The sequence below is a fragment of the Phyllostomus discolor genome, chromosome 14 (genome assembly GCF_004126475.2).
Source record: "Phyllostomus discolor isolate MPI-MPIP mPhyDis1 chromosome 14, mPhyDis1.pri.v3, whole genome shotgun sequence".
In the NCBI taxonomy this organism is placed as follows: Eukaryota; Metazoa; Chordata; class Mammalia; order Chiroptera; family Phyllostomidae; genus Phyllostomus; species Phyllostomus discolor.
The window spans coordinates 42,136,271-42,160,634 of NC_040916.2; the positions used below are offsets into that span (position 1 = coordinate 42,136,271).

At 45.8% G+C, this 24,364-nt stretch overlaps 1 protein-coding gene across 1 annotated transcript in view; it reads right to left on the minus strand.

Annotated features, from left to right (window-relative positions):
• SPAG17 (sperm associated antigen 17) overlaps positions 1-24,364 on the minus strand; it is a 178,349-nt gene that overhangs the window by 99,122 nt on the left and 54,863 nt on the right. The window contains exons 5-12 of the mRNA XM_036015092.1: positions 16,166-16,352; positions 14,605-14,799; positions 12,692-12,873; positions 7,652-7,771; positions 6,570-6,633; positions 6,256-6,368; positions 239-376; positions 38-151 (exon numbers count right to left, since the gene is read on the minus strand). Coding sequence (XP_035870985.1) covers positions 38-151; positions 239-376; positions 6,256-6,368; positions 6,570-6,633; positions 7,652-7,771; positions 12,692-12,873; positions 14,605-14,799; positions 16,166-16,352 — 1,113 coding nt within the window. The remainder of the gene's footprint in view (positions 1-37; positions 152-238; positions 377-6,255; positions 6,369-6,569; positions 6,634-7,651; positions 7,772-12,691; positions 12,874-14,604; positions 14,800-16,165; positions 16,353-24,364) is intronic.

A 24,364-nucleotide genomic window follows, 5' to 3' on the forward strand; every position in this document is an offset into this window, starting at 1 on the left:
CGTGCCCGCCATCCTCCAGGGAACGGGCTACCAGTACCTTCAGTGCGTACTTCTTGTGGGCAAGCACGTCGTGGTAGTTCAGCAGCAGCGGGCCTTCGGGCACTTCTTCGCTTTGGCTTTCTTCTTCGCATAAAAATACTTTATGGAGATTCTATTCAAATGAGACAATACCGCTTTAAAGAGAGAACACACGCTTCTCGCAACACGCAAGCACTCTGGCCACCTCACGCCATCTGACCTTTTTCTCGCTCTCGGTGAGACAGAGCGAGGGCAGGATGGACACGATGTGAGCTGCGATTCTGTGGTCCAGCCCGTCCGCTCGGGGGGGCGGCTCCACCAGGCTGGGCGGCACGAGGTCTTTTTCCGTGGCCACGACCTGTTGAGGCACAGCGTTGGGACGAAGTGGTTTAATGGTCAGCTCTATATTGATATTCATGTATTTCCACTGTTCTCAGTAAAAACATGGCAGTTTCCACCAATACAGGGCAGTATTTATACAAAGTGGCCGTGTAATTACCAGTGACTACCAAAAAAAAAAAAAGGAAAAACATCTGCAACCCATGCATTAAAGTAAGTATAACACGTATCAGGATAACAAAATACAAATGGTAAGCAAGAAAATCCACTATGATAGAAATCAAAATAACAACATATTTTTTCTTAATGATTTACTCTTTCTCTTAAAAAAATGCTTACACACCTTCAGGTTCAAGAACATTTACTGAATACCAACCACACGCCCGGCACCGTGTGCTGCATCTTCGCGTACATGACCTCATTTAAGCCTCACAGCAACGCTGTGGGTGGGGTAGATACTGTTTTCCATCTTACAGAGAGAGAAACCAGGGAGATGTGAGGTCAGGTGACTGGTTCAGGCCCCAGGTTACTGAGTGGGAAGAACTAGGGTTAGGTCAGGTCCTCAATCTTCCTTTAGGGTAGAGAAGGTGAAGTCAGTAAAGGGTAACAGTCCACTGCACGTGGAGAATGAGGTTTAGAAAGAGTACAAGCCTTGTTCAGTGTGCCTGGTAAACAGAGGAAGTTGAAATAGAATCAAGATAAGCATCTAACATACAGCCTTTCCCTTCCCCTTAAATCCCACAGGCGCCCTCTGTGATTTCCCATCCCTCCACGGGGTTTCTCAGCCTTTGAACTGAAGATATTTTGAACTACAGCAGTATGCCGTGGGGCTATTTCGTGCACTATGAAACTGTAGCAGCATCCCTGGCCTCTACTTACTTGATGCCAGGAGAACCCCTCCAACTGTGATAACCAAAACAGCTCCAGACACGGCCACATGTCTTCGGGGGGCAAATCACCCTCTGTCGAGAACTACCGCTGTAGACTGATAACAAAATAGTCTCGTCCTTCACCTTTTGTCAACTTCTTACTTTCAGAAAAGTGACTCACACCTCTACTCTCTATTTTTCATCCAGCCCTTGGACCCACTCCAATCACAAAAGACCATTCAAAACTGTTCCACCTTTTCCGGCCAAGATGGAGGTGTACGTAGAGAGACACACTGTGCCTCCTTGTACAACCAAAAGAGGGACAACAACAAATGTAAAAACAAAAAGCAACCAGAACTGACAGAAAATCCAACTGTAAGGATGTCTGATAACCAAGGAATTAAAGAAAAAATATTCATCCAGATGGGCAGGAGGGGCGGAGATGGGCAACCAGGTGGAGAGGACTTGAGGCAAGGTGGTGGCTGGTGGGGTGGGTTGTCCCACATTCGTGTGCGGATAAACTAAGAGGAACAACTGGGGAGCGAGACAGACTGCACAACCCAGGGTGCGAGTCCCGGGAAATAAAGCCTCAAACCTCTGACTGAAAACACCCGTAGGGGTTGAGGCAGGAGGAGAAACTCCCAGCCTCACAGGTGAGTTCGTTGGAGAGACCCACGGGGTCCTAAAACGTACACAAAGCCACCCACCCAGGAGTCACCAACAGAAGGGCCCAATTTGCTTGTGGGTAGTGGGGAAAGTGACTGAAAGCCTCGTGAGAACTGAGCAAGTGCCACTGTTCCCTCTCGGACCCTCCCCCATGCATAGCGTCACAGCGCAGCAATGTGGGTTGCTCTGCCCTGGTGAATACCCGAGGCTCTGTCCCTTACTATGTAACAGGTACGCCAATATAAAAAAAATATGGCCCAAATGAAAGAACAGATCAAAGCTCCAGAAAAAATACAGCTAAGCAATGAAGTGAGAGTCAACCTATCAGATGCAGAGTTCAAAACACTGGTAATCAGGGTGCTCACACAGTTAGTTGAGTATGGTCACAAAATACAGGAAAAAGTGAAGGCTATGAAAAGTGAAATAAAGGAAAATGTACAGGGAACCAACAGTGACAGGAAGGAAACTGGGACTCATATCAATGGTTTGGAGCAGAAGGCAGAAAGAAACATTCACCCAGAACAGGATGAAGAAACAAGAATTCAAAAAAAAATGATAGGCTTGGAACCTCTGGGACAACTTTAAATGTTCCAACATTTGCATTATAGGGGTGCCAGAAGGAGAAGAGGAAGAGCAAGAAATTGAAAACTTATTTGAAAACATAGTCAAGGAGAACTTCCCCAGTCTGGCAAAGGAAACAGACTTTCAGGAAGTCCAGGAAGCTCAGAGAGTCCCAGAGAAGTTGGACCCAATGAAGCACACACCAAAGCACATCATAATTTAGTTACCCAAGATTAAAGATAAGGAGAGAATCAAAAGCAGCAAGAGGAAAGGAGACAGTTACCTACAAAGGAGTTCCCATACGACTGTCAGCTGATTTCTCAAAAGAAAGCTTGTAAGCAAGAACGGGCTGGAAAGAAGTATTCCAAGTCATAAAAGCCAAGGGCCTACATCCAAGTTTTCTCTATCCAGCAAAGCTATCATTTAGAATGGATGGGCAGATAAAGTGCTTCCCAGACAAGAAAAAGCTGAAGGAGTTCATCATTACCAAGTCCTTATTATATGAAATGTTAAAGGGACTTATCTAAGAAAAAGAAGATCAAAGATATGAACAGTAAAATGACAACAAACTCACAACCAAACCTAAAAAAGAAACAAAAATAAAAACAAAAACAAACTAAGCAAACAACAAGAACAGGTACAGAATCACAGAAATGGAGATCACGTGGAGGGTCATCAGCAGTGAGGGGGAAGAGGGAGAAAGGGGGAAAAGGTACAGGGAATAAGAAACATGAATGGTAGGTACAAAATAGGCAGGGGGAGGTTAAGAACAGTATGGGAAATAAAGAAGCCAAAGAACTTACCTGTATGACCCATGGACATGACCTAAGGTGTGGGAATGCTGCTGGAAGGGGGGGGGGTGCAGTGCAGAGAGGAATAAACGGGAGAAAAAAATTGGACAACTGTAATAGCATAATCAATAAAATATATTTTTAAAAAACTGTTCCATCTCTGGTATGTGAAAACTCTAATACCCTATTCTGTAAAATCCCAACCCACTCCTCTTACACTTCCATTTTTCCACCCTATTACTGAGCATTTATTCAGCCAGCATGTAACTATTATTTGGTGCCTTCTATGGGTCAGGCACTGAGCTCCCTTGGTGCTGGAATATAGTGGATGGCTGATAAATGTTTGTTGCTTTGAGTTTAGTTGAACAGTATAAGAAAGACTAAGATAAATAAAGTGATGATGCTGCAAGCTGTATCAGGTTTTTAAGCTTTTACAACTTTACTGATATATACAATTATTGGTCTCCCAAAGACCTTATGGGGTAATTAAAGGCAAACATGAGTGTACTTATTACCTAATTGGTTAGAAAATTAAAGCAGTCAACAGACATACAAATGTGTACTGGAGGTACCAGAAATGATATATCTGAAAAGAACTTTAAATATTTTAATATTCAGAGAGAAAAGGAATGTGTTATATGCATGATATAAGAACAATAACAGGTAGTTATAAAAAGAAATTAGAGAATTTATAAATTAAAAACATTACTTTTGAAACAAAACTTCAATAGCAGACTAGACTCCCCTGAAGAATGAATTAGTTGGAAGTTAAGCTGGAATTCCCCAAATGATAAAATTGAAAGAAAAATCTAAAGACAAGAAGGAAAAACCAGAAATTCTAACATTCACCTAATAATAATGATAAATCAATAGGAAAAATAATATTTTAAAATATAATTTATTTCAACAAATAAATATCAGTGTCTACTATGGTTTGGGTGTAGGTAGTATGTGCTGAGCACACAACCATGAGCAAGACTAGTTAAGTCCCTGTGTGCATGGAACGTGCATTCCCAGTCCTGGAACGAAGGTGAGGCACAGAGCAAACAGGTGTATCTTTAAAAGGGTGGTTGTTGCCCTGGCTGGCGTAGCTCAGTGGATTGAGCATGGGCTGCAAACCAAAGCATCGCAGGTTCGATTCCCAGTTAGGGCACATGCCTGGGTTGCAGGCCATGTCCCCCAGCAACTGCACATTGATGTTTTTCTCTCTCTCTTTCTCCCTCCTTTCCCTCTCTAAAAATAAACAAATAAAATCTTTTAAAAAGGGTGGTTGTTGACAAGAACACACGGAATGCAGTGGAGAACGGCTTCTCCAGACCAAGCCATCAGAGGAGGCCCGGTGAAGGGCTGCCACCTCCACCGGGCACTCAGCGACGAGGAAAATCCACCAGGCAGGCAGGTGGGAGCCAGACTGTCAAGGAGGAGAAGCTGAAGTGAAGAACGTGGTGGAGTGAAGTACTGTGTGTGAGGAAAACCCCAAAGGCCTGTGTGCGTAACAAGCAGTGGGTGTGGCTGGGGGAGGAGGCTGGGTGGGAACAAGAAACGAGATGATGTGGGGGCCCAGAGCCACAGCTTCATTGTCTTCATGGACCAGTGTCAAGGATTTTGATTTTACTCGGAATGTGAGCAGAAACCAGGTTATCGTTTCTTACATCATGAAGACAATGCTAAAACAGACAAAGCCATAGCTAGACGTAGCCTTGTGTTACCAATTATCAAGAGAAAATTCCAATAGCTGCCAGCAAGAAAACCAGAGCATCTACAAAGCAAAGAGTATCAGGCTGACATCACACTGCTTACCAGGAACCCGGGGGGCAGGCAGCAGAGCGGTGCTCTCACAGTACTTTCCCACTCAGACCGACTAGGTTCAAAAGCGGTTTCTGTCACTTACTGCTTGGACAAGTTAGTTAACCTTTTGATGCCTCAGTTTCCTTATCTGTAAAGTTAAAGAGTAAAAGTAATTCTTGTTTCATTGGGTTGTTTGAAGGATTAAATGAATTGATTAACAAGAAATTGTCAAATACCACATACCGAATATTGACAAAAAGTGGATGTGTAACACCAGGCCCCTCAGTAAGCCAGGAAATTAAAAAAGCATTTGCTGTGACACGCACTCCCTGTTTACTAACCTTAATGCAGTAAAATTAGTTGACAATAAAGGGTGGCAATAAAAATAAAAGACTTAGATTGGAATACACTGAAAGTGCCAGGATGTAGCCAAAGGAATAGAAGGAAATGTGCACCCTTAAGTGAAGCAAAACAGACCAAAAATAAATAAGGTTTCGATCAAAATGAAATACAAAATAAGTCCAAAGAAAGGAAGAAATTATAAAGATACATGAAAAAAATAAATAAAATAAAAAGTAAAAAGGAGTTGATCAATGAAACAAACGCTGGCCCTTTGAAAAGACCAGTAAGACGGATGCACCACTGACAACCGTGATGCGGACAAGTGATGTGGACAAGAGAGGGCACAGGCAAATGACATCAGTCATTGAAAAGGAACGTGAGCAGACAGGAAGGACATCTCAAAATGCATAAAAGTGAATACAGAACTTTGTAGGATATTCAAAGCACAAATAAAATGGACAGATTTCTTTTAAAAAATACTAATGACTAAAGCTGGCCTCAGAAATGGAAAAGGCTGACCGTCTACAAGAACAAAAGACATTGTAAAGGCAGTTAAAGACCATTAACTGCCCCACCTGCCTGTCCCACTCCTCCTCCTCTTTCGTTAGAATACAAAAGACAGTTTTAAGGACATGTGTACTAACACTTCAGGGAATGTTCCAGAAGCTATTCCAGAGCACAGCAAAAGACAGGGAATTGCAGGTGGTGATCAAAGCAAACTTTCGTTTTCCCTAAAGTGCTCTCATCTTTGCACAGGAGAATGCATTCAGGTATTGTGTATGTAATTTTACAATAGTTTTTAAACCACGGAAGCAAAGAGAGAGGACGTGACTGATGTGGGGCTATCCACCTGGAGCGAGCCCCCGAGGGCGCCCACCCACCTGTTCCAGCATGCAGTGCACGATGAGAGGCACGGAGATGAACTCCTCCGGAATTGCATTCAGCAAGTCATTGTAGTAGCGCAGGTCCGCCTCGGGGGTGACGACGGAAGCCACTGCGAAAGAGACAAAACCTCCCGGCTCAGCCAAGATGTGGTCTCCACTCTTGCATCAGAGCTCACCCACCCATTCGAACTGGGACCGTGCAGTGACGAAAGCGGGCCCCGAGGGGGCAGAGGTGAGCGGAAGGCCATGCGGAGGGCGGTCACTATTCCCGAAAGCCCGGCCCCTGGCCCAGCGACCCGCCTCGCACGTGCCTGATGCCGGCCCCTGCAGTTCTCCATTTTGTGCTTTCTTCTTCCCGGCGCCGAGAACAGCAGACTGTGGAGTCTGAAAGGTGAAGAATTACACACACACACACCTGAGATGGCCGGCCGGGAGGCGCTTTCATCAGATGGGGTCTGATGGGGTCTGACAGGATGCTGAGATTGGGCGGTTACAATCGCTCACACCACAAAGCCAGTCGGGGGTGCTGGGGTCCAACACCCGATAGACTGAACGGTCCAGGCGCCCTCCGGTTCTCCCTGCTGCCGCCGCTGGGGGGCGCACTGAGCACTTCGCCCGCCCGGGGTGCGTGCGATGGCGCAGGGGCACTGCGAGTTCAGAGCCCACCCCCCCACCCCCCCCCCCCCCCCCCCCCCGCCGCGGCCCCCGCCACCGTGACCCAGAATCCCACTGTTCTCCTTCTTAGACCCCTTCAGTGGTTCCGCCACCTTCGCGGGAAACTCTCCAACTCGGCACGAGTTCAGGGCTTGTGGTTGCTGCCCACGGCGCCCACGTGGCATGGGAGCACTGACCACGCGCGGTCCTGGTTTGTGCCCTAGCACTCCTGTCTTTGATCTCCATGTCATCACACACCTTTGCCCCATCAGGCTTTCCCCTTGGCCGACCGTTCCTCCTCGGCCTTCACCACACCGCTTTCCCTGCGGGGCAAGGTTGTCCTGACCCCTCTGTCCCCTCCCTGCTCCTCCCTGGATCCGCGAGGGGGCCAGGCCCTATTGCTCCCGCCTCTGAGCTGACTCTTCCCACAGCGCTCATCCTGCTCTCGACTTGACCGCTGTCCCCTCTGAAAGTTACCCTCAGTGAGGAGGGCGGGATGAGTTTTGTTTGTAGTTGCACCGCCCAGACCTTGCACAGGGCTAGCCCGTGGGAGGAGCTGCTAGACATCACGGTGACCTTCCCGAGGGCCCTCCCTGCCCCAGACATCATTTCCTGCACCCTGGGCGGGAACAGCGTGGCACCCCTTAGCGTGGCAGGAATCATTCAGTCCACAAAAGACATTTGAGCACGTGCCTACCTCAGAAATCACTGGGGCTTCTAAGGGAGGTTTCTCACTAACCATTTGTGGGACGTTAATGAGCTGCATGCTTTCCAAGTAGTGCTGGTGCTGCCTTTTCCAATCCAGGCTGTCATACATCAAACAGGCAATATTTTCAAAAATATTGGTGCCCAGTTCCAGCTACAGGTGACAGAATTAATGAAAATTAATTAGTTCCATATTGTGGGAATCAGATACATGGTGTGTATTTACCTTAACAACTAAACCTATGACTTTAAAATATTTTCTTTCTCAATTACAGTTTACATGCATTATTATTTTGTATTAGTTTCAGGTGTACAGCATCGTGGTTAGACAGTCAAATACTTCACAAAGTGTTCAGTCAGATACTTCCAGTGCCCACCTAGCACTGTACACAGTTATTACAATATTATTGACTCTTTACATCCCCATGACTATTTTGTGAACACCAATTTGTACTTTTTAAAAATTGATTTGAGAGAAAGAGAGAGAGAAGGAGGAGAAGAGAGAGAGGGAGAGAAACATCGATTTGTTGTTCCACTCATTCACATATGCATGGGTTGTTTCCTGTACATGCTCTGACCGGGGACGGAACCTGCAACCTTGGTGGATCAGGACAACGCTCTCACCAATGAGTAACCCAGACAGGGCTAATATGAACTTCCTAATCCCTTCACCCTTTCCACTCAGACCCTGATCCCCCACCCCCCTGGCAACCATCCGTCTGTTCGCTGTATCTGTAAGTCTATTTCTATTTTGTTTATTTTGTTCTTTAGTTTCCACATGTAAGTGGAATCATATGGTATTTGTGTTTGTCTGGCTGACCAACCTATTTCACCGAGCATAATACCCTGAGGTCCATCCATGCCATCACAAATGGTTCAGATATCATTCCTTTTTAGCGTTTTGGGTTTCTTTGGATATATACCCAGAAGTCCAATTGCTGGACATAAGGCAGTTCCATTTTTAATTTTTTGAGGAAACTCCGTATTGATTTCTATAGTGGCCACACTGGTCTGCGTTCCCACCAGCAGTGTGCACGAGGGTTCCCTTTTCTCCACGTCCTCGCCAGCACTGGCTGTTTGTTGGTTTATTGATGATGGCCATTCTGACAGATGAAGGGGGATGTCTCATTGTTAGGCCTCTCACTTCTTACAGGGACGCACTCCATAACCACCGAATCCCTACTGTGGTGACCGAATCTTTGTTTGTTGAGCCCGTCTTGCTCTTCTTGTTCGCCTGCCTTTGGAGGGCCTTATGCCTGCCTAGTAATGTAAGAGCCTAAATGGACACTTCAGCTATGTGAAAAGCGCCCCATTCATCAGTTTCAGCGGTGTGGCTTATGTACTAGGTAGCTCAATTCCTACAACAACACATTGGAGAGGTAACTTCAGTTTCTCAGCCCAAGACCAGCTCCAGAGGATTCCTTGCTTGGCTGTGCGGGAAGCACAGCAGGAAGCGCCCGCTCAGCTTTAGTATCATTCACGCAAGTGCGCTGCAGTATATGGGCAGTCAGTATTCCCTCCTTCCCTCCCTGCTTCTCCTTCTTTCTTTCACCTGTGCTAACTTAAGGGGGGGGAACCCTAAGAAATCTCAAAGGACTACTGCTCCTATGACACCCACAAGTTTTATGATCTGGCAAGTAAGCTGTAAGTCAGATTCTTCTGTTACCTGCGCTTTCATGCCCAGCAGTAGAAAGGCACTGTTATCGCTAGGTCTGTCTGCTTGAAAGCAGAGGAGGATTACATAGGCTTACCATGCACGTGAGTTGAGGAGGTGAGGTAGCGTGGGATGGAGTCTGCGGGGCCAGGGAGTCTCTCCATCTGCCTGGAGTCCAGAGGAGGGCCTTGCTCTGCCCTTTTTCACGGCACAGCTGGCGGGCTGGCCTCCACGTGCCCACTCCAACACTAAGCTTCCCTTGGGTGAGCTTCCACCTGGTGGTCTTCGCCAAAGTCTGGCACTGAAGCATGTTTTTGTTTGTTTGTAGTTGAAGAAATCTAGTAAAACTCCTGCCCAATGATCCCTTAGCTTAACTAGTTAATTTATTTTTAAATCAAACAGCAAATCATATGCTAAAAGCCAGCAAATTATTTCAGCAACCAAGGTCTTAACTTGAGATGTTACAGATGTCTTATGCGAGCAGTTAGCACTTCATGATGGGCATGTATTTGATGTAAAGCTTTCGTTACCTTGGTTCAGCAGAAATACAGCCTGCCTGTTTGCAGCCAAAGGTACTAATGCTTTCCTTCCTCCAGAGAGGAAGAAGACTCCTTGGCTGGCTCCTGCCTTGGATGTGAGGCCATCATCAACTTACAGACACAGCTGAGAGTGCGGCGCCCCCTATCTAGTCTACTTCTACCAGGAGGGGATTGATTACTTTGCTGTTTTGTAAGCGATCCTAAGTTTCCAATGAACTTTGGTCTTCAATATTAAATGCAATGGCCTTTTCTTCTGGAGCCCAGCTCCATTACTGACTGAACTGCTTTTCAAGGCTTTCCTTCCTCACATACCTTACAGAGGCATGCCTGGGCTCTGGCAGACTACAGACCACAGCCCTGGCAACAAGAAGATGCTCAACAGAGACTTGAAAATTGACTGATGGAAGCTTAGCGTGTCCAGTTGGGCACCGTGGCCATAAATAGCCCCTTAGACCAGTGTCAGTTTTCATTCCTGACAGTTATCTGCGTGCTCCAATGAGACAACCTAGATGTTAACAATGTAGTTCCAAAGTCAGGACTATTCTACCAGAACTAGTAGTATTTTGACTAAGCTGATCATATCTTTTCAACAATAAGTAAACTTTCTGATATCTATCATTGAAAGTCTTCTTTGCATTTTTAAAAGGAAATGTAGCCATACCCACTTTCTTTAAAACTGGAGTGACTGAAATCTTCTGATGGACAGAACACTGTGAACAAGGGTGCAGCGAGGAGAATGCTGGGAATGGTGCCGGGTCTTAGGAAGCTGCAGTTGTACGCCCTGCTCTCCACATTCATGCCCTGATGATGCAGCGAAACACACTCTGCCTTGGGAACAATACACTTCAGCTCTTCCCAGCCTATGCCTGGGGATTAGATAGGACACACAGAAGGGAGCCCTACCTAGAGCAGCAGCAAAAGGTACTCGGGTTGAGGCTGCCTTAGAGACTCTTTTTGTGGCCTCCTCTGAATTATGGTTAGGAATTGTATGGCTGTATCTCCTATGCCCCATCAAACCAAAAAGGTATACAAATTCTTGACAGGGTGTGCAGCTAGCCCTTGGAGGGAAGAGAAGAGAAGAGAATCGTTTCCCCAAAACATACATCTGTGGATGTGGGGTTCTGTTAGGCATAGATGTTACGTGCTTAGGAGAAGGGCTGGTCTATTGCAAAGAGTGGAAAGGTGGCTTGGAGGTAGGAAGTCAGGATCCTAGGGAAATAGCTCTTCCTCAGACACAGCTCGCACTTGGCGTGTGCAGTCTAGAATTCCAATACAACAGCACGGAATAGGCATCGTGCTCCATTACTTGGGATGCCAGTGTCTCTGAGATTAGGGAACCATATTGGCGTGATTTTACATGAAGCTTTACAGGACAGACGGCAGTGGATTCTTTTCTGAGCATTTGGGGTTCGAAGGCAGAAGAGTAAAGACAAAGCAGGAAAGATACAGACAGCCAGAGGAAGGGGCGGGAAGAAGCTGAATCAAAGGAGTCTGCAGGAACCAGTTCTGCCTAGAACAAATTCTGCTCTCAGCTAGGTTTTCTATGCTTTCATAGCTTTTCTATGGTTAATTTCACCTTTCAAGTGTAGGACAAATCTCACATATATTCTTACTATCGGCAAGGTATCAGACTTAAGGGTGCTGTTTCTACATAGTGATAGCTAATGCCTTTCGTGGGCAGTCTTTCTAATTCAAACTCAGCTATGCGTCGCTACTTATTCAAGTCCTGCCCATCCTTGGAGGTTCAAATCTGGGCCTCCCACCTCTGTGTTTACCACTTACTTTACCAGGTGCACATCTATCTAAGGTGATGGAATCAGGGACTCTTACAATGAAACAATGTGCATGCCCCAGCCCGTGGCCATGGGCAGCGTACCCTCTGGCTCACTCTCCTCAGTTTTTGTTTTTCTGGGCAGCTGTCCATAGTTGCTGTCCGCAGACACCCGTCCACCTCCTCTGCCCTGACTGCCCAGCTCCCTTCAGAGCACTCCCCTGAGGGGGACCCCCCAGGACTGTGCTTTCAGATGAGTTCCCCTGATGCTGAAATGCATCGCCCTACAGGGGGCCCACCACTCCTGTGGCCCCTGTTTGTGGGGTAGGTGTGCAACCAGAAAGAGACCTGAGAGGTTTCTTTCTAACTGGAATGCTTAGGTATCTTCCCCAGCACTCGGGATAAGGAGTTTTTAAGAACACCCTCATGTAGCTAGCATTTGCTACTTTTCAAAGCATCCCACGTCTACTTCTTCTGAATCGATAGGCAACTTAGAGTGTGTTCCCTGTGACAGAGCACCTAGGAGTGGGGCACCCTGAGCGCTGCCTCTCTGTTCCACGTGTGGTCTTGCCTCTCTGCCAGCACCTCAGGAGCAGGGCCCAGTAAGTGCTCTTAGAAAATGCCTGCTGATTGGTGGGCTGGGGTCAAGTCATCCTACTAGGACAGACCTGTTGGCCACATATATTACAAATACAGTTTCGGCAATAAAAGCAAGGTCCTAGAAAAAATGTCTTGAACTAACATATAAAAAAAAGAAAGAATATAATGTGACAAACTGTAAAATTTACTATTTTCACACTTAATATAAAGACTTTACTGTCCAGAACATTAAGGTATGAAACAAAGCCACACGTCACCAAATGAAAGAATTATTATCCTTTATCTTCATCTACAGCTTATTCTCTGCCAGTAATTCATACACTAAGAGCTATAGGATCAGGCTAGAACCATTATTGGGCATTCGGTGTTATCGTCTCAAAGACAGAGGAGCCTGGCAGAAAACCTCGTCTACAGTCGGCGACCAGTAAACACGTGTGGGGTGAACGAGTGGGAGACGGAACCGCGGAGTCCACGCGCACACCGCCGACCGCAGCCGCTGCGGGCACTGACCAGCATCTTGCCGTCCGACCAGTTGGAAGGAAAGGCAGCTGCCCGCACCACGTGTTCCAGCCGAGCAACATCGAAGAGATTTGTTTCAGGTTTCTCATTATTCAGGATTGGCTCCAAGTACTTCCAGAAAATGGCGAGTTCTTTCATAGCATTCTCTTTCTTCAATTTCTCCGCTTCTATATCTAATAATAGCAACAGGGTTATACTACAAAATGAGAGTGTGTTGTATGACTTCCCACTCGCAGTGGACACGGTGAGTCATATGCATTGCAAGATGCCTAACACAGTACGGGGAAATGCAAATTCAAAAGTGTAGTTTTGAGAAAAATTGGGACCTGGGCTATACGATTATGAAGTCAGAGGATTTTATTCCTGAAATTGGTGTTAGACGTGAGCTGGTCCCAACCCCTTCACTTCACAGTTGAGGCCCAGAAAGACTGTGGTAAGGTTACATATTTTGGGAGCTAATATATTCAATGTTTTCATCACCCTTACATTGCATCTGTATAGGAGCAGTTTTGCTGCCAAAGCACTTTTTTGACCATCTTGGTGTCTATTTGCTGCCTAACTGGCTAGAAAGCCAGTTGGTTTAGTTCTCCTTTCCCACGTGACTCAAAACAAACAGGGTCACTGATTTATGCTTCTGTTAACTTCGGTCACATTAAAACAGCTACTGGCTTCTCTGGACATTTGTGCTCTGACTATAAAATAATGACAGTTTCCCTTAAAGTTACACTTGACATTTTGAAATATATATGTTTATCATATCAATATTTAAATAGGTTTTACTACCAAGATCTCACTAGTCTACTATAAGACTATTTTTCTATTATTTAATATATTAAAAAATTTTTATAGAGACACTATGAAGTTTATGCAGCATTTTTCCACTGGCTTCGGTGATAAGATACTAAACATTGTAACTATCATTGAGATAGAAGTATATGTGTTTGAATCTCTACTCTTACTTAATAGCTGCCTCTGGGCCGAGAGTCTCTTTTGGTAACATGGAAATCCAGTGCGTTGCTGAGGGTGGGTGTGGAAACGTACACACACCATTACAGGCAAGCCCTTAGCACCGTGCCTAGTGCCGAGGCATGTGCCCAATGAATGATGGCTATTATCATTCATGCCGGTAGCAGTTTCTTACTTGGGACAGGAACTTTAAGAATGAAGAGTTATAGAGATTGGGATGTGGCTGTGTAAGTTACAAAACACTGTGCAAATGATATTATTAATAAGTAACAATAAAAGTAACAGCCCACGGCAGAGGGAGCTTGAACTTCTGGGTCACACAGGCTTACACACCAAATCCCAGTCCTGTCTCCTGAAGCAAGAGGCAGCACGTTGTTCCCTTCGCCGAGCTGGCCCAGCACAGCGCCCCCAGACGAACACCTCCAGTCTCCAGGGGCTGGGTGGTGGTGTGGTGGGGACTTCGCCCCGCAGCCTGCTACCTTCAGGCCCAGAAGATAAGGTGCCCTTTCTCCTTGATCACGATAAACCAGTAGCAGAGCAGAGTGAGCATCCAAGGCTATGCTCTCCCTGGGGCCACTTGGTTACTGTGGTTTCTGGAAAAACGGATTATCTACATAGCTGATCTCTCCGCCCCATGCTTTAGGTAAAAGTCACAGGTCAAAATGTTCCCGAGAAATGTAGCTGGATGACTGAGTCTTCTGACCCACAGCCTACGTTCTCTGTGTCTACGCAGGGATACAAACACAGAATATGACTTTAATTTGCAGAATTTACAACACCTGGCTAGTGCGAGCAGAATGAAAAGCGAATCAAAGTCTCGAAAGGATTTAATAGCGTACGCATTGTATGACTACATTTTGGACGGAACACTGTATTTCTACTTGAAGGACCGTGGGTAATACTGAAGGGTTCAGTAAGTTGTGTAGCAGACTGCATACCTTGTGGCTGAAGAAAAACTTCCTGCTGCTGGCTAACTGCTGCCAGGTGTGTCTGCAGAGGTTCATAATTCTCGGAAGATATTTTAATCACGCTGCTTATGGGAATGCCAAGCTCAGTCATAATCGCTAATAGCTGTGGATTGTTGAAGCCCACAACTATAATGTAATGTTGGGCACCATCATCTGGCTCATCGTCTGTGCAAAATACCATAAAGAAGAGGAGCCGTCACTTTAAAAGAGAACAGGTTGCACTCAGCCAGTTCAATGGCTGTGTACATTATGCATGCATTTAGAATCCCTCTGGCTTGCCAAAAGCAGTCCAGTGGGCTGGAATGCAGTCGTGTTGACTGGTTTTCATTACTGCCCTTCCAGTAAGAAGGCTGTGGCCATTTTACAAAATATTAAATCACTTTTGCAAATGAGACGGGCGTAATAGGAGGACAAACATACACGGGGCCTGTGGGCATGGAAAATGTGTGCTTGGGTTTTTGTAAAAGAAAAAAAAATGTTTAGGCTGTAGTATTTTTTTTTTTTTTGCTTCTAATCTCTTTTGAGCAACATCTGGATTTACTCCTGAATTACGAGTAGCTGCAGCTTTGCAGAATTTTATAAGTAGAGGTGTTTACAGGAGAGGGAAATATTGAATATGGGCATGCTCCCTACCAAAGTATCCTGTGTACTTATGTCAATAGGTGTGAATGCTTGGGAGGGGTCATGAGGCAATTATTAAGAGTAGATGGTACCTGAAACCATTAAATCCCACAATAGCCTGCTAAGATCAGTTTTCAAACAGTGCAACAGATGCACACCCTTTTCATGCTCGAGTAACAGCTTTTACTCTGTCACTAAACAAATCAGCATTGACGTTGCCTGTGGAATCCATCATGTAACTGCTTCTGAGTCTAGTGGATCCTGTGCATTTCACACACAGAAGGCGAGTGAAACCGGTAGAGGACCTGAGGGCCTGCCATTGCATTCAGATATGACATACACAGTAATGGGGAGCTCCGCCTGGGGTCGCGGGAAGCGGCAATGAATTACTCATAGCCTAGCATAAATCACTTTTACATCAACAATCTGAAATGGAAGAAAAGTCCAGCAGCCCTAAGACAAACTGGCAGAGGGAGAAACTGAGGTCAGGAAGTTACGTGCTCTGCACGAGTCCCTCGTCACCTGGTCTCCTTTTATTACTGCTGGATTTCACTCATGACAATAGTCACTTTTTAACTTTGCCTTATAATTATGTACGACTTTTAAAAATGTTCCCAAGAGGAAGCTCTCTGGTGCCACAGCCAGCTCACTGTGTCACCCTGTATGTACATGTGTCGGCGTGCCCACAGCGAGACAGGCGTTGAATAAATGTGTGCTGGAAACACCAGTGAATCGCAAATAGAAATATGTTTCTATTAGGGGGTCATGGGTAGCATGTGACTGGTGGTTTTATAAAGAGTGGAAAGGCTGGGGAAGATTAAGCCTGGGTATTGGAACGACTTCTCGAGGTACCTCGCAGGTGACAAGGCAAGCAGCGAAGGGGAGCCCACACGAGGCGCACCACACTCACCGATGTAAACTTTGGTCTCATCTTCCTCTCCCCTGCGCTTCAGCTGGGTTGTCTTTCTCACCACTGCGCTCGCCTCGGGCTGATCCTTCCCCTTTCCTTTGCCAGAGCTGGCATTCGAGGCCTTCTTGTCCTTGGGAGTTTTTGCCTTTCCTTTCTCCTTTTCTACCTTAAATCTGTCGTCTTTTACCTAGAAAGAGAGAATACAAGTGTACAGCCAGCAGGCAATGGCTTTTCTGCTGTCAGGTGAATTCCCTGTTTATTTCACTCAGTCATTTGTTTACTCCTCTGTTCTGTCTGCAGGCCGGGGTAGTAGTGGAGATCCCAGGCTGAGCCTGCATGGTGATGAGGCCCATTTAAGCACGGGGAGCGGAGGGGTGGATGCTGGATTGTTCACACACACAGCCTTCTGCAAGGGAATTCACCCTAAAGGAGAACCAGGCATGGCCCAGCACAGCACCTCCAGTGGCGGGAGGAGGGCAGGGGGGATTCTGAGCACCCTGTGGAGGCAGAAACTTGGGTTCATCAGTAGTCTAACCCCAAGGGGGAGTCTCTGACTGTTAGAGAGAGGTGGGTTCTTAACAAAACAACGCTAAGATGTGAAAAATAAAAAGTACCTTCTCTAAAATCTCCTTGATAAAGTTTTCATAGTTTAAGTAGTACACAGACTATTTTTAAATGTTAAAAGATAATTTTGGGAACCTAGCACTAACAAATTATTTTTATTATAATGCTACTTGAAAATGCATAGACTTAATCAGTGGCTGCTGAATTACACACCCCAAGGAGAGAATAACAAAACATCGGTTGGCAATGCTGATTCTTTCCACGCTGCTCAGAGGCATGCTTAGATGGCCAAATACCACGTAAAGACCCAATTTTCTCACCATTTCTCTTTTCAAACAATTTCTGAAACCTTTTCTTTAAAGATGTTACTTATCTATGTTTAGAGAGAGGAGAAGGGAGGGAGAGAGGGAGAGAAACATCAGTTGGTTGCCTCTCATAAGCACCCCAACGAGAGACTGAACCTGCAATCCAGGCATGTGCCCTGACAGGGAATCGAACCAGCAACTTCTCGCTTTGTAGGATGACGCCCAGCTAACAGAGCCACACAGGTCAGGGCCAATTGCTGAACCGTTTGTATGTTATTTCATAATGTAACTGTCCCTTCAATTCAGTTGTATCATGAATACAAATTCGTGTATTATGTGTGTATTACATTCACTGAAATGACACAGCAGTACTGATCATAACGTGCCCATGTGCAAGGTCCGGAATACACAAATATTATTTTTCCACATTCAACAAAATTGGAAACAAAAATAACTACATAAATTATTGTAGCAACAATACAGATGGCTTCTGTATTTTCCTGAGGTCATAAAATCAAATCTGAAAACCTCCGTTCTAAGGCATCAGAGACGAGGAGGATAGAAGGCGTGCTGCTTAGGTGCGCAGCGAACGGAGCGAACCCAGGAGGGGAAAGAGCCTGTCCCTCCTCCTCTTGGGATCCTGGAGCGAGCAGCCCTGATCACAACCAAAATTTCAAAACGAGCAGAAAATTAGCAGAGACTAGCTATGTCGTATGTTTTCAAGACATCACCGTTTCTCATTTGTTCTCACCAAGCAGCCTACAGTGAGAATTTTATTCGCATTGCATTCATTAGGACACACAGCTTGCCCTCAGACACTCAGCTGTGGTTTATGCAACCCTAAGCTCATTTTATGTCTATGGTTCTCCCTTTAGTCCCTGTCTCTGACCCGCTCTTGCCTCCTTCCCCAAGCCCGTCTGCCTCCCTCTGCTCTGGCTTTCCAGTAGCGGAGGGATCCCTGCCGGGTGCTGCTGAGTTTCCCACAGCAGCCGCCTAGCTCAGCTAGGCTTCATGCTCCGCGCTCGGTCTCCCTCCCTCCCCTCTCTCCCTGTGGTAGGCTGGAGAAAAGCACCTTCTCAACTAATTTCCAAAAGCTGAAATATTTACCTCCCTTCTTCCACTAAACTATTTTTTAAAGACCTGCAAATGCTGATTCACTTCTTTATATAACTTTTCTTTAAATTATAAAAATAATCATTCTTGAAAGTTTGGGGAAACAGAAAACTTACAAAAATCACCATAATTCCACCATCCAAAGATGACAAGTGAAAGATGATATTCAATGCATTCTTTCAAATTATGTGTATGCATCTTTTTTACATAATTGCTATTCGCTCCACACAACGTAAATGTTCTGTGTTTGCCATGGAACAGCGATGCGCCTGCAGGACTTCGAGGAGACTTCCTGTGTGAAGAAGGCCCCAGGGGGAGCACCTGCACACGCCCTGGGCGGGAGCATCTGGATGGTCTGGTGCAGACACTGTATGGCAGGGCTGCAACCTTCGGGACGCACAGCAGGGGGCGAGCTCTGACGCAATGAGATTGAGTCATCCTGAAACCATCCTCCCACCCCCAGTTCATCTTCCATGAAACCGGTCCCTGGTGCGAAAAAGGCTGCTGTATGGAAGGAAACAGAAGCAGAGGGAAGCACCTGCATTTGCCCAGGAGCCAGATCCAGGCAGAAAAGTCCAGGGCAGATTTCTGAACGTGGTCTTTGCCCTCCCCAGTCCTTTCTCCTTCCCCATGTCTGACTCTAGTGGTGGTCCGCCGACTTCTCCCATGTTCCTCTCCCCTCCCACCCTCCACACTTAGCTGAACCAGACTCTTTGACCCTCTGGTTCTGGACCATGATGGACTGCTTGCCCTCTAGACTTCTACTTTGGTCCAAAGGCAAAATATCCTTTTCTACCAAGCCCCAAGCACAAAAAACATTACCTCCCATCTTCTTCTCTGTTCCTCTATTCACTCTCTTTCTGAATAAGTCCCTCTCCACATGGGCTTACGTTTTGGGATTTGGGAGCAGGAAAGGGCAAAGTGAATGTGATTAGCTGAATATTCAAAAGTTGGGCCCCTCCTAAATCATAAACTGATATTTGTTTATCTCTACTTCCTCTTTGGCCTTTTTTATGTCTAGATAACACAGCACGTGTGTTCCTATTTATTCAGTGGTGATCTGCTCAAGCAACTTAAAGAACTCAGAGGCAACTCCTGCCAATTTTAGACAAAAATGTAGGAGGGATATATCCAAAAGGCTCCTATTTCTACTCTGTTTGGGGACCACATACCCCCCAGCACATGAAGGAAGAATCCAGTTCATTACAGAGTACATTTCATCTAAAATGCATTGTGTACAAAAAGCATCTGGAAGTCTCCTACTGTGAGAAGGCCTTGGACAGGCAGAGATTTCCTAACCAGTCAAGCTACACAGCAGATGTGAGGCTCTTATCTCAGCAAAACCAAAAACACTCTTAGCATTTCACATACTCAGTTGAGTATCAAGTGACACCTATTTAGAATCTTTAACCTTGTTACTCTCACTTTTTAAAGGCAAAAATACAAATTCTCCCTGTCTGAAACAGGGCAACCTAATTATTTTGATACTTCAAATATTTTACAGTGTATTCATTTCTAAATGGCTCCTTGCTGTCAAAATTCAAATGTCCTGATGCACCTTCAAATACCGTGATGGGCTCCTGTCCTGGGATTCCTCACAGCGAATGGAGGCAACCATCAGGGGAACGAGTGGTGAGCAGCTCCACGCCGTCTCATTCTTTTAGTCAACAGTGCAGCTCCGTGTTTGCGTGTCATTTTGTGTTTTATATGTTCTTTCGTAAGACCCCCACACAGTATCATTAAGGCTACAGATTAAAAACCATGCTCAAGGAGGTTGTGTGACTGAGCCATTCCATCATTATGTGGCTTACGAGACGCTAGGTCTGTCTTCTGAGAGGTGCTCTGGTTCGGAATATGGCTCTATCTGATACACAATCTAGTCTACCAGTCACAGATGAGAGGACAGTGCATGGGCTGAAAGTGACACATGGTGTCAAACGAATTTGAAAGACGGCAGATTGAACAGACCTATTCCCCCAAAGCTCCCCATCCGTAAGAAGCTCAAGTGCTGTTAAGTCTTAAGACTTAACACAGTGACGTGCAAGTTCACTTGCCCAGGGGCTGTTTTCACTTCAATGGAGAGCAAGGTCCCAATGGTGCTAGAACCTACACTGGAAACATAAGGTTATGGGGACATCTGGGGGCCAATTAATCAATTTCTATAAACCTATTTTAGGGAAATTATCCAAAATATGGAGAACTCTATACTATAAATCTATTCTTCACAAGACTGTTTTCATGAAAAAAAAATGGAAATAACTAAAATGTTCAACAATAGAGGAATTACGGTAATCAGCACATAATCACATAATAGATGTAAATCCGTTGCAAGGAGTAAAAAATTTTTTTTACAATGATTGCAGTCCTATAAAGAAACAAATCTACAGAAAGGACAAAGAACTACATCAAATTATTGATAGGCTTATTGCATTATGAACACTTTGTTTTACCTTTTCTATACTTTATATTTATTCTGTCCCCTCTGCTCTGCTCTCCTCCTCACTTCCCTGACAAATACAAAATATAAAGGGGACTTCCAGTCAAGATGGTGGCATAGGCAAACACGGTTTGTTTCCCTGGACAACCACATCAAAATTACAACTAAATTATAGAACAACCATCACTCAGAACCATCAGAAATTGAGTTGAGTGGAAGTCTAACAACTGTGGAGTTAAAGAAACCACATGCATCCAGAATGGAAGGAGGGGTGGAGACACAGAATGGGCTGGTCCCACATCCATGTGTGGTGGACAAATATTCAAGAGGGATACCTCGGGAGCAAGGAGTCCCAGCCCCACACCTGGCTCCAGGTTCCAGTGCCAGAAGATAATTCCCTATAACTTCTGGCTGCAAAAACCAGCCAGGATTGAGTCAGTGGAAGAAACTTCTGGAGTTCCAAGCAGTTCTGATTAAAGAACCCACACATGGACTCACCTATTCAGACTCACTCCTTCTGGGCTCCAGCAATGGGGTAGCAACTTAAAAGGCACCAGTGGCATACAGGGAGGAACTGAAGTGTCTGGCACCAATGCAGGAGCTAGGGGACAGCTTTCTCCCAGAGAGAAAGGCAGGCAGAGGCCACTGTCTCTTTTCTGAACCACCCTCCGCCCCGCCACCCACAGAGCCACAAAGCTGGCAGGCAGGTGCCATATCTGAGACTCCATCAACCTGGCTAACACTGTTTGCCTCACCATAAAGATCCCCAGAGACTCTGTTCCACCCACTTACAGGTCCACCCAAGCTGTTAACAGAAACTTTTCCATATGAATGACTGGTCTTGGCTCATGCTTCACAATTTCCTAAATCCTATCAAACAAGCAATAGCTGCCCACAGGGACCTCCCAGCCCCCAGTACCTCTGGCTAAGTGGCCTCAGGCCTGGCACTAGCAGCAGCCAGCCTAGATTCACAGCTTGGCTTCACCTAGGAATCTCCAAGCCCAGCACAAGTAACAGCCATTTCAGATCACTTTATACCCCAGGCAGGGTGACCATGGGCAAAACACAGGTGAAGAATGACCTTGGCCTGCGCCACCTGGGAAACCCCAGAGCCTGTGCACCCAGTGGGCAGCTACAGACCATGTTGGAGCACCACCACCCTGACCCTGCACAGCTGATCATCCACGGAGGGCAGAAGTTGGTGGTCAGTGGTCACAGCCAATCCTTGCAGCTGACTGGCCAGGGTAAATCCCTCCCATTGACCTGCCAACAGCAATCAAGGCTCAACTACAAGACATATCATACTTAAAATGCCAAAGGTTAAAGATAAAGACAGAATCTTAAAAGTAGCAAGAGAAAAACAGTTTGTCACCTACAAAGGAGTTCCCATAAGACTGTCAGCTGATTTCTCGAAAGAAACTTTGCAGGCTAGAAGGGATAGGCAAGGAATATTCAAAGTCATGAAAAGCAAGGACCTGCAACCTACATTACTCTACCTAGCAAAGCTGTCATTTAGAATCTAAGGACAGACAAAGAGTTTCCCAGACAAGAAAAAACTAAAGGAGCTCATCATCACCAAAACATTATTATATGAAATGTTAAAGGGACTTAACATAAATGTTAAGAAAAAGATCAAAGCTATTAACAATAAAATGACAACAAACACATATCTATCAACAGTTGAATTAAAAAACAAACTAAGCAAACAAGAAGAACAGAGATAGACTCATGGATATAGAGAGTGTTTTGATGGTTGCCAGATGAGGGGGGGCTGTGGGGGGGAATGGGTGAAGAGGTGAGTGGATTAAGAAATACAAATAGGTAGTAGCAGAACAGCCATGGGGATGTACAGTACAGTATAGGAAATGGAGGAGCCAAAGAACTTATACCCATGGACATGAACAATGGTTGGGGGATAGCCTGAAGGAGTGGGGGGTGCTGGGTGGAGGGGGCAATGGGGAAAAAGGTCAACTGTAATAGCAAAATCAATAAATTATAATTGAAATAATGAAAATAATGGATGGTACTGAGTTAGGAGCTTGCTTTTCTGGAGAGCTGCTGTGGTGTAGAAAACATAAACTAGGACTTTACTGGGTTCACTTGACCAAATGATGGGATCTTGAGAGCCCTGCAGAACGACTGGGGTGCCCCCGTGCTCTCTTCAGGGCGCAGCCCTCGCCCGCAGAGCCAGAGCACAGCAAGCCTGGCTGCGCGGTGGTGAGGGGCGGACGTGCGGTCTGCCTCCCGCAGGAGCCTCTGTGACGCGGAGGCTTTAGTGCCTGTTCAGCCACGTTATTCCAACTCAGCGAATTTCAACCTTTTTCATCTCCTGGCACACATAAAGTAATTGCTAAAATTCTGTGGCATATCAAAAAAATACTGTTTTGTCAATCTGACAAAAGACAGGTATAATCTGGATTCATTCACATCACCTGGCCATTGTCGTGCTGGCTGGTGTCATTCTATTATTTGTCAGCCTAAGGGGAAAGAGGCCAGTGCCCCTGGCTAGATAGTCACGTATTGCATGTTCTAAAAATTCTCATAGCACAGGAGTTGAACATTGCTGTTCTACCTCAACATCCAGAATGAAGAAAGAAGGGGCAGGAAAGTCTGGAATAGTCTCAGGAAGTCTAGTTCTAAGAGATTCCCCCAGAGACCAGGTCACTTCTGGGCGCTGGCCAGGACTGGAGATGAAGTCAGGATTCCTCGGGAATCGGTGGTGGGCTGCCCAGTGGTCTTTATCCTGGGCGAGCTTCGTTACTTTCCATGACCTGTCTCTGCGCTAACCTTAGGGTGCTGTGTGCATGTGATTAATTAGTGGGACTGGCTGGCTGCTGGTGATCCCTGGGCAGAGCTTTGCTCTTGCAGTGAAAACACCTCTGGGCAGACACTCTGCTGGCTTGGAGCCGAGAGCGCCATGGTGCGCGGACGTTGAGACACACCGGGGAGGAGGGGTGCTGTGGTCAGGAGCGTGATATTTAGGGTCTGACGGTTTTGGGTGTGAATTCCAGCTCCACGTCTGAGCAGCTATTCGGCCTTGGGAACATGACCTAACTTTTCACACCCTCAGTTTCCCCATCTGCAAACTGGGAATAATACTCTGTACCTCATAAATTCATGTTAAATGTTAAATGATATAGCACGTGTAAAGAGCTTAGTATAGCACCAATCAGTCAATAATGGTAGCTGATTATTATTATTAGCTACTGTAACTGTAGCTATTCATATTGTGAAATCCTGCTCAATTTTAAATGTGTTTCTGCACATTTTTCATGAAGTCCTAAATAGTTTTCATTAATTAAAAGCATCCCAATCAGGAAAGCACTATTTTACTTTATGGATCTGCCAGGCAGGAGGCGTTTATTGTTTGCCCTGAGCTGTTGACTTTGGTGGTTCTGTAGATCCGATGGTTTCGTCGGTGGTAACCTCATTTCGATCATCCAGCCTTAAAGAATTCCATCCAGTTGGTGAGGCAAGTTACTCCTTTCCTGAAAACACATGGGTCCCTCTCAACTAAGTTCCTGCTCTTCCCCTGTTTGATTTTTTAAAACAGTGTCTGAAGATTTTAACCACAACTGAATCAAAACTAACCAGCCTGTAATTTCCGGGTACGTCCCTATGGCCTCTCTTTTAACACACGCACACACGCACATGCACCATGGCAGGACACAGGCCGGCTTCCAGGGTTTCAACTGGAGCGAGCTGGGAAACGTGTGTGCATGTCACCCCGATTTCTCCTGTGGCTCCCATGGAACAGGCTCTGACTTGGCCCTGGTTCCA